A 13,844-nucleotide genomic window follows, 5' to 3' on the forward strand; every position below is an offset into this window, starting at 1 on the left:
GGGAATTAATCACTCTGATTATTAAGTGAATCTGACTTCTCCCGTTGACTTGCTTGTTGCAACCCTCCCAAGAAGGTCACAAATGCTGATCATGTGACTCTGGGACATCAAAAATACATACCACTTGCCAACCTCCTGAATTTTGATTACATGACTCTGGGGACGCTGTGATGGTCATAAGTATGAGGATGAGTCATAAATCACTTCTTTCAGCATCATCATAAGTTTTAATGGTTATTAAACGAATAGTCATAAGTCAAAGACTACCTGTAGTAATTAGATTTCACCAAATATACTATTGTTAATACAACCTAAAATAGTATTGGGTGATTTTTTTTGGGTTGTTTTGCAACTATAGCCTCCTGCTGACTCTTATTCCATTTCTAATCAACTACTATTCCAAAGTCTTTTCACAAGAATTATGGCCAGGAATCCATCCCTTTCTATAACTGCATTTGATGTTGTGTTCACCTGTGTAAAACGTAATTCTGCTACTTTCAATTTATAACCTAGAGGTGAGAATTTTTTAGAACACTAAAATTCAAACAATGTTCTGATTTCCACCTGTATTTTTAAGGCATTGGTTATCTGATCAGGTTTTATTTTTTTGTCATCTGTGGATTTGATAAGACTGCCACCTCTTCACCTAAGTCACAAAATGAACAAATTGTTGACAAATACAAAGTTTAAAACTGATTTCTATGGCATCACACTTCATACACCTCTTCAGATTATTGGAGAACTATTGATCATTCCATTGGATAGGGTTTTCAAACCAGTTGGAGAAATATTTAATTCTCATGACAACATTAATTGGGCTAGGAATGAGGATGTCATTGGGCACTTCATCAAATATTTTGTTGAAATCAAGATGTATCACATCTTCAGTGTTCTCACGAACTATTAAATACATTCCTAATTAAAAACTAACGAGAGGCTAATCTGGCAAATCTTCTTGGAAAATCCTTGCTGATTTTTGGTAATTTGTGCATTGTTTTCAAGGTGCTTACAGACTACCCTATTCTGAAATCTTCCCAATGGTAGTATCAGACTGACTTTTTCTCCCATTTTTTATTTATTTATTAAGTTTAATAGCCACCCATCTTACCACAGGGTCACTGTGAGTTTCTGATGTACTTAGTCCCTAAAGTACACAATGTTTACCTACAATTCATATAAGTAAAGATTTCCCTGTTGTGTCTGACTCCAGGACACAGTGCTCATCTCTGTTTCTTGGGCGAGGAAGCCAGCATTGTCCAAAGACAATTTCCATGGTCATGTGGCCAGCATGGTTATACGACAAAGGCGCACAGAATGCTGTTACCTTCTCACCAAAGTGGTACCTATTACTCTACTTGTATTTGCATACTTTTGAACTGTTAGGTGGGCAGGAGCTGGGCAAGGAACGGGATCTCACCTCTTGCATGAAGCTCGGGTCTCGAACCCGGGCTGTCAGCTCTCCAACTGAAAAGCTCAGCTTCTTTACCCACTAATATATTATACTTATTGCTGATAGACCTGTGGTGGCGCAGTGGTTAGAATGCAGTACTGCAAGCTACTTCTGCTGATTGCTGACTGCCAGCAGTTCAGCAGTTTGATTCTCACCAGCTCAAAGTTGACTCAATTTTCCATCCTTCCAAGATTGGTAAAATGAAGGCCCAGATTGTTGAGGAAAATATGGTAACTCTGTAAACCTCTTAGAGGGCTGTAAAATATTGTGAAGCGGTATAAGTGCTATTATTATTTAAAGAGGAAAAAAATCCCCAACTAAATTTCTGGTAGCAATCCCTGTTCTGTTATGTTCCCATCTCATTTTGTGGCTGCCTTAAATTTTACCTACAGACTCTACTTACCAAGAAGCAATTATTCACATAGGAATATAATAGGCATTCAGAATATGGCCTTCACAACTATAATATTATTAGAACAGTTCCTCTGGTCACTGTCCTCTTTTTTTTTGCATTTTCATGATTGAACTGCAGAAGAAATCCCCTTCTTTCTTTGTATGGATCAATTTTCTCAATTTCCTCAGAATTTCCTTCTTCTGTAGTCATGTTACATTTTTACTTTTGCATCGAATCCTAGAATTTCCCAAGTCAGCTCCTGGCCTATCAAGCTCAGAATCAGGGTATTTCCCTACCTTTTCCAGTGGGGAACTTTCCCAACTCTTTCTGAAAATGCTAGGAACCGAGACTGGGACCTGGTCTGTGTTTGTCTTTGAGTCAGTCAGTCTTGTTTCCTGGTAATCACGCGGTAGACAAATCCAGACAGTTCCTTTGGCAAACATTTTTTTGGAAGTGATGCGCTCTTGCTTTCTTCCTGGGGCTGAGAAAGAGTACCTGGCCCAAGATCACTCAGCTGGCTTTGTGCCTAAGGCAGGATTCAGAACTAGAGCTCCCAATCTTCCTGTATTTGGCCTTTAACCACTATGCATAGTGGTTAATGCATAGACAGACATTAACTGTAAGTAACAGGACTTACGAAAAAGGGGCTGAAGCGACTCTTACTGAGCAAAATTGAAATATCCGCGGAAGAGGTTAGAAGCGGAACGGCAGAGGGCGCCATACAATACAGTAGTGTAAAGCGCTTTTCACTTTCATTGCCGCAACGACTCTTCAACCAAAACTTTCGCACTATTTACTAAGCGCAGGAATGCGCAGCTCCTGCTACTATTGGGCAGGGGGCGTGGCCGAGGCGGAAAGGCGGGGCTTCCTTTGGGCGGGCTGCCGGCGGCTTGCACAGGGTTGTAGCAATGCAACAAGTGCCCGCGTCCTGCTCTTCTTCTCTTTTCGTCAGCCGAGGCTCTCGGGGGAAGCGGCCGCCGCGTAACGTCTCGGGGAGAGACCCTCCAAACCGGGCCGAACCTGGCCGAGAAGAGGCAAGTTTGCAAAGGAGAGATCGCGCGTCTTTCATAAGGCTGCCACATTTACCGAGGCTGATGAGCTCCGGAAAGGAGTGCGCAATGGTGGCGCTGGCAAACGCCGGAGGAAGTCGCGCTGTCTCCGCTGTCACCCTCGGCTCTGCAGCGTGAGACCGAAGCAAGGGCTCCCTTCCCTTCCCTTCCCTTCCCTCCCGCCCGATTCCCAAGTAGGCAGGATCTTTGCAGAAATAACCAGGTCTCTGGAGCGCAATGGCAGCATCTGCGTGAAAGCCCCGTCGTGGGCCGAGAGAGACGCCGAGTGCAAAATAAAAACAAACAGCAAAGGCATGAGCGACAGCAGCGAAGGGGAGATCATCAGCTTCTTCGTGCCAAGCATGAGCGGCGGAGGTTGCCCGCTGCTTTACGAAGACGGGCTCGGCAGGAGAGCGGCCGCAGCAAGCGAGGATATGGGCCGCGGGTTCTCGGTCGGCCCGGCCGCTCCGCCGGCCGGCACTTTTTGGAACGATGAGAGCAGCGCCTCCTGTCCGGCCACCGACGCAACAAATCGGGTTAAAAGCGGCGCGGGTGGCGGTAGCAGCCGGAGGACCACAGTCTCGTACGTGATCAACGAGGCGAGCCCGGGGCTGCTGCAGGCGGCGGAGAGCGGGGCCCTGCAGAGCCTAAGGGAAGCCTGCGAAGCGGTCGGCGCCGACCTGCAAACTCTGCACTTCGGCAAGCTCGACTTCGGGGAGACGTCGGTGCTCGACCGCTTCTACAACGCGGGTGAGTCGCCCGTTTGGTCTCTGGGCGTGGGACATAACGGTTCGCGGCGGTGGCCCGGTTGGGGAATAAGCTCGTTTAAAGACGCAAGGGAGTTTAGTAAAGACGCTTTTTTTTTTTGCCCGGTTGCAGGCCGGCGGTTTGGCTACAGAATAGAGCAAGAACAAGTTCTCCTCTCTCGGTCTTCCAAATGTCTCCAATTTTATGTCACGGTTGGGTATTGGTCGTTATTCTGAGTCTCTAGAGTATAAGGTCAAAGAAAGTCTTCAGTGCCTCCGGAAGAGATCCTTAAATATTCTGAGGCTATTTCTGTTTTTGATACAAAAGTGTCAAAAGTGTGAAAAGGTAACAGAACTTGGGGTTTGCTGCTGCCTATTTATTCAACTCAAGCGTTTCAGAACAATGCCTGTATTTGACACATGGCAGAATTCACTTTTTTTTAAATGCATAACTAAAAGCCCAATGATCAGAAGCAATATATAAAATTGGTGGGCTTTCTGATGGGTTCTCTTAGAACTAGCTTCCTTCAAGTACATACAAGAAAAGTCCCATTTGTGAAAAGTGGTATTAAACATAACTAAAGTGGAAAAAAAGAGGATTCTTTTGCTTCTATCTCACAACAGACATCTTCCAAAAACTTCAACCTTAATGTCATCTGTGGTGTCAGATCCTTAAAAAGTAGGAATACATTCATTTTAAAACAGACATTATTGTAGTTATTAAAGAGATTTGCCTTAATGCAGTACAGGTAGTCCTCAACTTATGACCACAATTGAGCCCAAAATTTATGTTGCAGAAGGAAAAATTTGTAAAGTGAGTTTTGCCCCATTTTATGACTTTTCTTGCCACGTTTGTTCAATGAATCACTGCAGTTGTTAAGTTAGTAACGTGGTTGTTAAGTGAATCTGGGTTCCCCACTGACTTTACTTGTCAGAAGGTTTCAAACATGATCCCTGGACACTACAACCATCATAACTATGAACCAGTTGCCAAGCATCCGAATTTAAATCATATGATCATGGAAATGCTTCAGCAGTCATAAGTGTGAAAAATGGTCTTTTTTCAATGCCATTGGTAACTTCAAATGGTCACTAAGTGAACTGTTGTAAGTCGAGGACTACCTGTACATGCGTTAAAGATGGCCAGTGATGGATTTGGTTAGCGTACATAAAATAAAATTAGAAGCTTAAATTAGGCATCTAGTCAGTGTAGATATTTAATTTTTTAACCTACAACTTTTATTCCTATCTGGGTCCTTGTGGTTATATTCTGATGAAGGAACTGCATTCTCCAGCCTTATACAAGGACCTTCTGTCTTCATTGCCTGAGTCAAGCTGGATCCTTACTCTTGAAACTGTACTTAAGTTTGATAGAAGTCCTGAGGCAGGCAGAATGTGACATACTTCCTGCTTTCCTTGTGGCTTATAAGGAACCTCATGCTAGTCTTCAGGCAAGCTGAAATTTGTCTTTCAGCGTTTGTGAAAGATGGATTAAGGACTCTGTTTTGTCATGCCTTGAATTCTTTTTTCTGTTTTTGTAGTTTGCATATGGGAATCAGCCAATTCCAGTGGCAGCTGTTCAGGACAGTAAACAAAGGCAGATAGGTCAGTTGTTGATAGGTGTCTGGACAGAAAATCTCTGCATGTATATTTTATGCTGTGCAGGATTTTGCTAAGAGCCATAAAGCTTTTTTCAGAATTAATGTAACCATCTCAATTATCCAAGATGCTGATTCGTCTTTGGCTTTATTCATGTATCTCTTCTAATACATGGGCTGGGCATATCCAGCTTAGGTTCTGTTTGTGATGTGAACCTACCCAATGGCTATTTTACCACATATCTGGCTTGAAACTTTCTGGCTTGGGCTCATGATTGAAACTGCATTGGTCTTTCTTGTGAATCTTTCTAATCTCTGAGGATTGGGGAGTTGGAAGGTGCTGCGTGATGGTGATTCTATAACTTCATGGGAGGATCAGTCCAGACAGTGGTTGTTGGGTGGGACAGGTCTGACCCTTGGGAACTCTATAATGCAATATAGAGCCTGTAGCCTGGAGGTTGTAGTACTTGTATATACATAAATAAGGTTAGGCTCAAGGCAAGGAAGGCCAAGTGGTTAGAATAGAATAGAATAGAATAGAATAGAATAGAATAGAATAGAATAGAATAGAATAGAATAGAATAGAATAGAATTCTTTATTGGCCAAGTGTGATTGGACACACAAGAAATTTGTCTTTGGTGCATATGCTCTCAGTGTACATAAAAAGACAAGATACATTCGTCAAGAATCATAAGGTACAACACTTAATGATAGTAAGGGTACAAATAAGCAATCAAATCATACTAGGAAACAATATAAATCGTAAGAATACAAGCAACAAAGTTACAGTCACGCAGTCATAAGTGGGAGGAGATGGGTGATAGGAACGTTATTCATTCAAAAGTCCTTTGATTCTGCAAATATACCACCTTGAAGTTCTGATAGGGTTATGTTCCCCCATGGAGAACAGGCTTGCTATTTGAAGATCATCTTGGACTCGCAGCAAAAAACAAATATTCTATGGTCAGGAGGGCCTTTGCCCAGCTTCAGCTGATATGCCAGGTGCGATCTTATTTAGAAATGGATCAGTTGTGTTCTAATGATCTTCCTTATGGATGACTGTAATTTGCTTTACCTGAGGCTGCTCTTGAAAAACCACCTGGAAACTTCAGCCGGTGCAAAATACAACAGCTTGTCTGCTTAAGACACAGTCTTGCTACTATTGTGAAATGCCAGTGTTGTGCATTCGCTACCTGGGTGTTTCCGAATCGATTCAAGGTGCTGGTGATATGAGAATGCCTGTTCCAAATAGACTCTGCCACCCGATTTAAGCAAATGGAAGATGATTGTTGAAGGTTCCCATCTACTGGAGTGCCTCTCTTCCTCTCGAACAGCTTGCCCCCCTCCCCCTTCCAAACTCCTACTCCCATCACGTTTCTGGAAGCTTGTAAAAAGCGTGGCTGTTCCACAAGGCCTTTTTGACAGGACTGATGTAAAATTGTTAGTGCCAGATGTGTAATTGTTAGTATAAAACAATATAATCTTTTAGGTTTTATTGAAGTTTTGTATTGTTTACACTGGCTTTTTCACCATTGCTCTTTGTACACTGCTATTGCCTTTCAAGAGGGAAGCAGCATGGACATTTCACAATAAATAAACTTTTTAAAATACTTTGAATATAGGTTAGCATCTGCCAGGATATGTTTAACTGCTTCAATCCGCAAAAAACTGTTCAGGTCCACTGAAACTGTAGGCTCATTGTATCACAATCATTATGCTCTGAGTCTATGTATATACAACCAGGTATGCTGAACAGAAAAATAATAGTACTGTATCTGTTTCTGTCTTACAACAGTCTGCTTATGCAGGCAAAAAAGGAATGGTGGATAATAAGGTTTTACAATAAGCTGAGCCTTTTGAATGCTGATTTACTGGCATAGAGTAAATATGCTAAGGCATGTTGCCTTTCCTCCACAATTTGGGAATTGCTAAATGAACCCAGGAATCTCTCACTGCAGTTCTTTTACATTATATCCCAATCCAGAATGTTATATTAAGCCAAACCTTTTAAGCTGCGAAACAAACTGCGGCTTAGATTTCCGTTTTTATAGGAACCACAAGCTAAGAATTGCAATCCATTTGTTCCATGGTACAAATGCTATAATCAGAAGCTCCCTGATTTGTTCAACATCTCCTGGTCATTTGAGACAGATTGGGTGGGATGTCCTGTCCTCATCAGACACCCTTCAGAAAATTCTGGCTTGTAGGGATATATAAACCAGCAAGGAGTGACAATGGTGGTATCCAACTTGGCTTCTTCTAATAGGGAGGACAGAGCTGGCAAGATATATATATATACCTTCTCTGCCTGCAGGTCCTTGTATCCTCAGATTCCATTTTAGAATACTAGGAAACCCTCCAGAACATTTTAGAGTGAGTGAGAAAGATGGAATGGGAAAGATTTTTTAAAAGTCCTATTGTATTAGTCAGAGTCCATTTACGTGACACTCAATTCCTTGTTGATATTTCTCTCCCAAATAAAAGCTCATGTTCCAATGACCTCTTGTCTGTCAGAGTCATTTGTAAAGTAAATATTATTTAATTTTTAATGATTATCCAACAAGTTGTTCTGGGAAAGAAAGCTTGACCATTTTTTCTTTATTATATTTGACTTCTGTGTTATTCCTCCTCCCCCATTCTCCCCCTTCCATTGCTTTCAGGAAAATTGTGTTGTATGCTTGTTTTGTGAATTTAACTATTTAACAGATATTTTAATATTACTTGGTTGTTTTAATTTTACTTTTATCATGTGAGATAGCGGAAGCTGCAGGACATAAATGCAATAAATAAACATGTAAATTATAGTGACAAAAACTGACATTCTGAGGGACAGTTGGAGAGAATTGTTCTGCATAGTTTTGATGGTTATCTTTATTACGATGGGTGTGGTAGTAAAAAGCTAGTTTAAATGTTTCAGTAATCGGCACAAAAAGGCTGAAGACTTTTTTCTGATGGCTGCAGCAACAATTCTCAGGTTTTCTCTTGATGCAGATTACATGTTTGGATTGTTATGATCAGATTGCAGAGTTTGATACTGTGGAATGTCATGTTCAGATTAATGTTGTGAAAAAGCACCACTAATTCAGTGTACATTGTATTTAAGTAAAAAAATAAGAGCTTTTTTGGCACTTATTTATTATATAACCATTCAAGGATTACAATTCATTTGTCTGGAAGAAATAGACTGTGATCCACAAAAACCTAGGCAACAGTGAACTGGTTAGTTTTTAAGATTCTTGCTGCAAAAGGTTAACATGACTGTCTAAACCTTTTTACATAATGATTTTTATCAGATAAAATAAACTGAACTATAATTGGAGAGCCAGTTTAGTCTAATAGTTAAGGCACCAGACTATAAAGCGGGAAACTGTGAATTTTAGTCCCATTTTAACCATGAAAGACAGTCACTCTCTCTCTCAGCCGAATTCACCTCAGACTGGGTTCTTGTTGTGGGGAAAATAGGAGGAGGAAGGTGTGTTATGAATATGTTTGCCGCCTTAAGCTATTTGTAAAAAATAATAAAGGTAGGATGGATGGATGGATGGATGGATGGATGGATGGATGGATGGATAGATAGATAGATAGATAGATAGATAGATAGATAGATAGATAGATAGATAGATTAAAATCCTGCACCATTATGTTATTGACATATTAGCTTCTCATAGTCCACTTGCAGCATTGTTGTGGACCACAGGCTGAGGACTGCTGGGGCTACAGGTAGTTGTCGTGTAACAACCCTAATTGAGACTGAAATTTTGGTCACTAAGTGAAGTGATCATTAGGTGAAACATCACGTAACCGCAGCACTTAGCGACAGTTCAGTTCATCCAGGTTGCCTTCATTAGGGGAGGACTGCAGCGCCATTAGGCAACAACTTCATGCTTCTCCTGCCCTTCATGAACTGCTGGCTCTATCCTACTGTCTCCTCTCCAGTTAGACCTGGTGAGCTCCCTTTGGCAGAACAGGCTCTGCCACCATGCCATGCTTGCCTCAACTTTAATCCCCTAGTCACCTATCTCTGCCTTGCACTTTGTCACCATCTACACCTATCGCCTCAGATGACCTGTGCAAGTCTTTTTTTTCTCCTGCTATTGGCAGGGTATACCAGGCCAAGGCAGCTGCTAGCCCTTTAGAGATGCCACTGCAACACCTGTCAGCTTGAGTGGCAGGGGGCAATAGAGTGTGAACTGTGCAAAGGGCCAGCCGTGTGAGGAAGAAGATTGCAAAAGTCGGGTTAGTGGTGGTCCACAGAGCACAGGGTGGAAACAGTGGTGAAATTCATTTTTTTTTTTACTACTGGTTCTGTGGGCGTGGCTTGGTGGGCATGGTGTGGCTTGGTGGGCATGGCAGGGGAAGGATGCTGCATAATCTCCATTCCCACCCCACTCCAGGGGAAGGATACTGCAAAATCTCCATTCCCACCCCACTCCAGGGGAAGGATACTGCAAAATCTCCATTCCCACCCCACTCCAGGGGAAGGATACTGCAAATCTCCATTCCCTCCCCACTCCTGGGGGAAGGATATTGCAAAATCTTCATTCCCACCCCACTCCAGGGGAAGGATACTGCAAAATCTCCATTCCCACCCCACTCCAGGGGAAGGATACTGCAAAATCTCCATTCCCACCCCACTCCAGGGGAAAGATACTGCAAAATCTCCATTTCCACCCCACTCCAGGTGAAGGATACTGCAAAATCCCCATTCCCTCCCCACTCCTGGGGGAAGGATATTGCAAAATCTTCATTCCCACCCCACTCTGGGGCCAGCCAGAGGTGGAATTTGCCGGTTCTCCAAACTACTCAAAATTTCCACTACTGGTTCTCCAGAACCTGCTGGATTTCACCCCTGGGTGGAAAGTGTGATGGAGTGCAAAGGTGGTCAGAAGGACAGAGTTGGGGAGAGATAGATGGGGGAATTGAAGCATCATACATTGTGATTGTAAATGTGGGCAGGCTGCCAAATGCCCAAGTTTTGATGATATGACCGAGGGAGAGCTGTATTGGCCGTAACTTCAAGGACTGGATGCAGCTACCATTCGTCCAGCGCTGTTGTAATTTCAAAACCACCGAGAGTCAGGGCAGATGAGCAGCATGAAAATTTAATAATTTAATAAATAAATGAAATCAAGAAAACGAATGACAGTTGAACAAAGGATTGTAACCTACCCATGTATTCACAAAATCGTTAATAATTTCAGGTATCTTTCTTTTAGTGTGGACCAAGAGGCACAACAAAATACATCAACAGGAAATATCTCTGCTTGCATTAAAAATAAACACTGAAGCCATTGATATTCTGATGTTTTTTAAAAAATTCTGAATTTGAGTAAAATTTATTTTATAAAAATAATTTCTAGATAGCCATAGCGGTATGGTGGCTAAAGCATACTTTGAACACTTACTTTAATCATTAAATATTAATATATACCATGTTTCCCCGAAAATAAGACCCGGTCTTATATTTTTTTGAACCCTGAAATAAGCGCTTGGCCTTATTGCCATGCGCTCAAAAGCCCGATTGGGCTCATTATCAGGGAGTGTCTTATTTTGGGGGAAACAGGGTATATCTATCAGAGAGGTTCTCAAACTTGCAAATTGAATGACCAAAGTGAGGAGCAAAACCCAGGATGTGTTTAGACAGTGCTCCCTTTTTGTCTTTACAAGCTTAATCAGGATCCAACTCTATTTCAAAAGCCCTGGGTTAAGGTGTTGGAGTAGGTCTCCCCTCAGTCATGGAAGTTTACCTGGTGATATTTGGCCAGTCATTATCCCTCAAACTCTGCTTCCTCACAGAGTTGTGGCGATGGAGGGAAATTAGAGAAAGGAGTGTATGCCACCTTGCGTTACTGTAGGAAAGAGGTATCAGTGAAACAAATGCTGTAAATCAATTATGTTAAGACCATTTCCAGTTTCGATGCATTCAGATCTTTCTCTTTATATTTGCTGCTCCTGAACTTACCAGATCAATACCAAAGAAAGGAAGAAGGATAACTTAGAAGCTAAGGAAGAAGGCATCACATGCCATTGCAATGCAAGTACCACTCCTTTTAAACAGCAGATGTGACATCCCGTGTGTGTGTGTGTGTGTGTGTGTGTGTGTGTGTGTGTGTGTGTGTGTGAAAGATGAAACTTAGACTGTGACAATGCAATGCTGCTTTCATCATTTCTACCAAAAGCATCCAATCCTGCAGTTGTCTCTGATTAGAAGTGGGGAAGAATTTTGTCAGAAGTGGCAAAGGAAAAAAATGTAAATAAATCAAGTAGTAGTTAATTAGAAGGGTTTAAAGATCAAGATTGCTAGAAGTACAAGGAAAATAATCTTGGTTTATTTGATTAAGTTTAAAAAAGATACTATTTGTTGTTGTCTCTGGTAACATTTAGATAAGAGATGGGATATGAGAAGAGGAGATAATTTGTTGCATTTTAAGAGAAGATAATTTCTTAAAATTGTTTATACTTGTTACAAGAAGGGTGAAGTAACTTCTTAATATATTTCCTTTCCCCCCTTTATTATATATTTTTATTTCTCTTCTAAGATTCTATTTTTTCTCCTGCACTTTTCTTTTTTCTTCCCCCCTTCTTTTTTTAATATGAATTGGTGGTTTTTATTGTAATCTATAATCATTAATAAAATTACTCTTTAAAAAAAAGGAAATGGGTCTCCAGGAACTCCCTTAGTAACCAAGAAAGAGGAAAGTAATAGGGGGTAACCTCATTGGTGAGTGGAATAATAGGGCTGACAGGATCCACAGCAGGTGTCCTCATTGGCACGAGTAAGACAGGACAATCAAGTGGAGTGAGATGGTCCCTCAAGGTATAGCCTGAGTTTCTTTATGGACAAGAAGTTTCTCCTGTTGGTTTCTTAACAGCCTCTGGCTTCTACAGGAGTTGACTTACAAGTACAAGTAACCATTAAGACCAGACTTTGAGGTTGAAGCATTTTGAGGCTGACCGTCTGACTTGAGGTGACACCTCTGACCAAACCATCTTCTGAGAAAGAAGCACATGAGTGGACAGGGGATGGAAGCAAGGGACAAAGTCAGAATAAACATGTACAGACAACATTGTTGCTATGATTAGTCAACACAGCCAGATTTTTAGACAGGATTTGACATGTTTGTCAATTTTTCTCAAGGACCTGAATTATGCAGATGTTGTTGGGTGGTGTTAAAAGTAACATTGCAGGATGTAAACTATTCCTAGCAAAGCTGTCTTTTGCAATTGACTGATGATGCTTTTGTCAGTGCAAGTGGTGTTCAAGAGAGCTCCAGGTATTTTGGGATTGTACCTAAGATGCCTATAACTATTAGTACTGTCTTTGCTGTTTGCAGGTCTTTGTAGTTTGTAAATTTTCTCCAGGTCTTTCTCTGTTTCCAGGTAATGCCACATCCACTACATTTTGTCTTTCTTGTCAACAGTTGTTAAGTCTTGGTAGGTGCTTGTCTATTTGAATTCTAAAGTCTCCAGAGTACTTTAACTTCTTGATAAGCTATTACATTGTATATTTTGTGGTCCTACCAGTTCTTGCTTCTAGGCAAATGGTATTTCTTGCAGATAGTCCAATGCATTATTGTTGCTACTTTGTTACGCCATTGTTTGTACAGGTAGTCCTTGACTTACAACATTTCGCTTAGTGACCGTTTGAAGTTACACCAGCATTGAAAAAAGTGACTTATGACCATTTTTCACACTTATGACCGTTTCTGCATCTCCGTGGTCATGTGATTTACATTCAGATGCTTGACAACTGACTCATATTTATGATGGTTGCAGTGTCCTGGGGTCATGCAAACAGATAGGGCTCGCAACTTGGGCGTCCTCCTGGATGCACGGCTGTCTTTAGAAGAGCATATGACGGCCATGGCCAGGGGGGCTTTTTATCAGGTCCGCCTTGTTAGGTTCAGCTTGCAGCTTACTCCTAACTTGTTGGTCAGGCAATATATCTGTTTCTTTAAGAAACAACTGAGCCACGTAATCAGGGTTTGCTGAACCCTGTAATTAGGCTACAGTGCATAAATAAGCAGCACAGAGAAGCGTTCCTTCTTCCTGCTTCTTCCGGATTGATACCTGATTGTATCCTGTTGCTTACTGCGTATGGTACTGTATACCAAGAGTTACTAAAGTCTGTTTGCTTTGGTAAGGGAAGATACTTACTGGACTGATATTACTGTTTATGACCTTGGACTGTTTTACTTACACCGAGACTGCTTGTTATCTATAAAGTATTATTCTCACATGAGCTGGACGTTTATCTCCTTCCCTGTGTGTTTCTGCTCTGCTCGTTGCACAAGCAACAAATACTTTTTACACACACCCTAACACGCCTGATTCGCCAGTTGCGTCCCTTTCTGGATCGGGATTCCTTACGCACAGTCACTCAGGCACTCGTCAGTTCCCGCCTGGACTACTGCAATGCTCTCTACATGGGGCTCCCCTTGAGGAGTACCCGGAGGCTCCAACTGGTGCAGAATGCGGCCGCGCGGGGGATTATGGGAGCGAGGGGTCGCTCCCATGTGACACCTCTCCTGCGTGAGCTGCATTGGCTTCCAGTGGTCTTCCGGGTGCGCTTCAAGGTGTTGGTTACCACCTTTAAAGCGCTCCAT

General features: G+C 41.9%; 1 protein-coding gene across 1 annotated transcript in view; it reads left to right on the plus strand.

Annotated features, from left to right (window-relative positions):
* The first annotated feature begins 2,849 nt into the window (after nt 1–2,849).
* The window catches only part of MAP3K5 (mitogen-activated protein kinase kinase kinase 5), a 109,829-nt gene continuing 98,834 nt past the window's right edge, over nt 2,850–13,844 (plus strand). Inside the window, exon 1 of the mRNA XM_070932686.1 lies at nt 2,850–3,643. Coding sequence (XP_070788787.1) covers nt 3,208–3,643 — 436 coding nt within the window. The 5' untranslated portion in view covers nt 2,850–3,207. The remainder of the gene's footprint in view (nt 3,644–13,844) is intronic.

The sequence above is a fragment of the Pituophis catenifer genome, unplaced genomic scaffold, assembly GCF_029215685.1.
Source record: "Pituophis catenifer annectens isolate HBS135680 unplaced genomic scaffold, rPitCat1.0.hap2 SCAF_1, whole genome shotgun sequence".
Lineage (NCBI taxonomy): Eukaryota > Metazoa > Chordata > Lepidosauria > Squamata > Colubridae > Pituophis > Pituophis catenifer.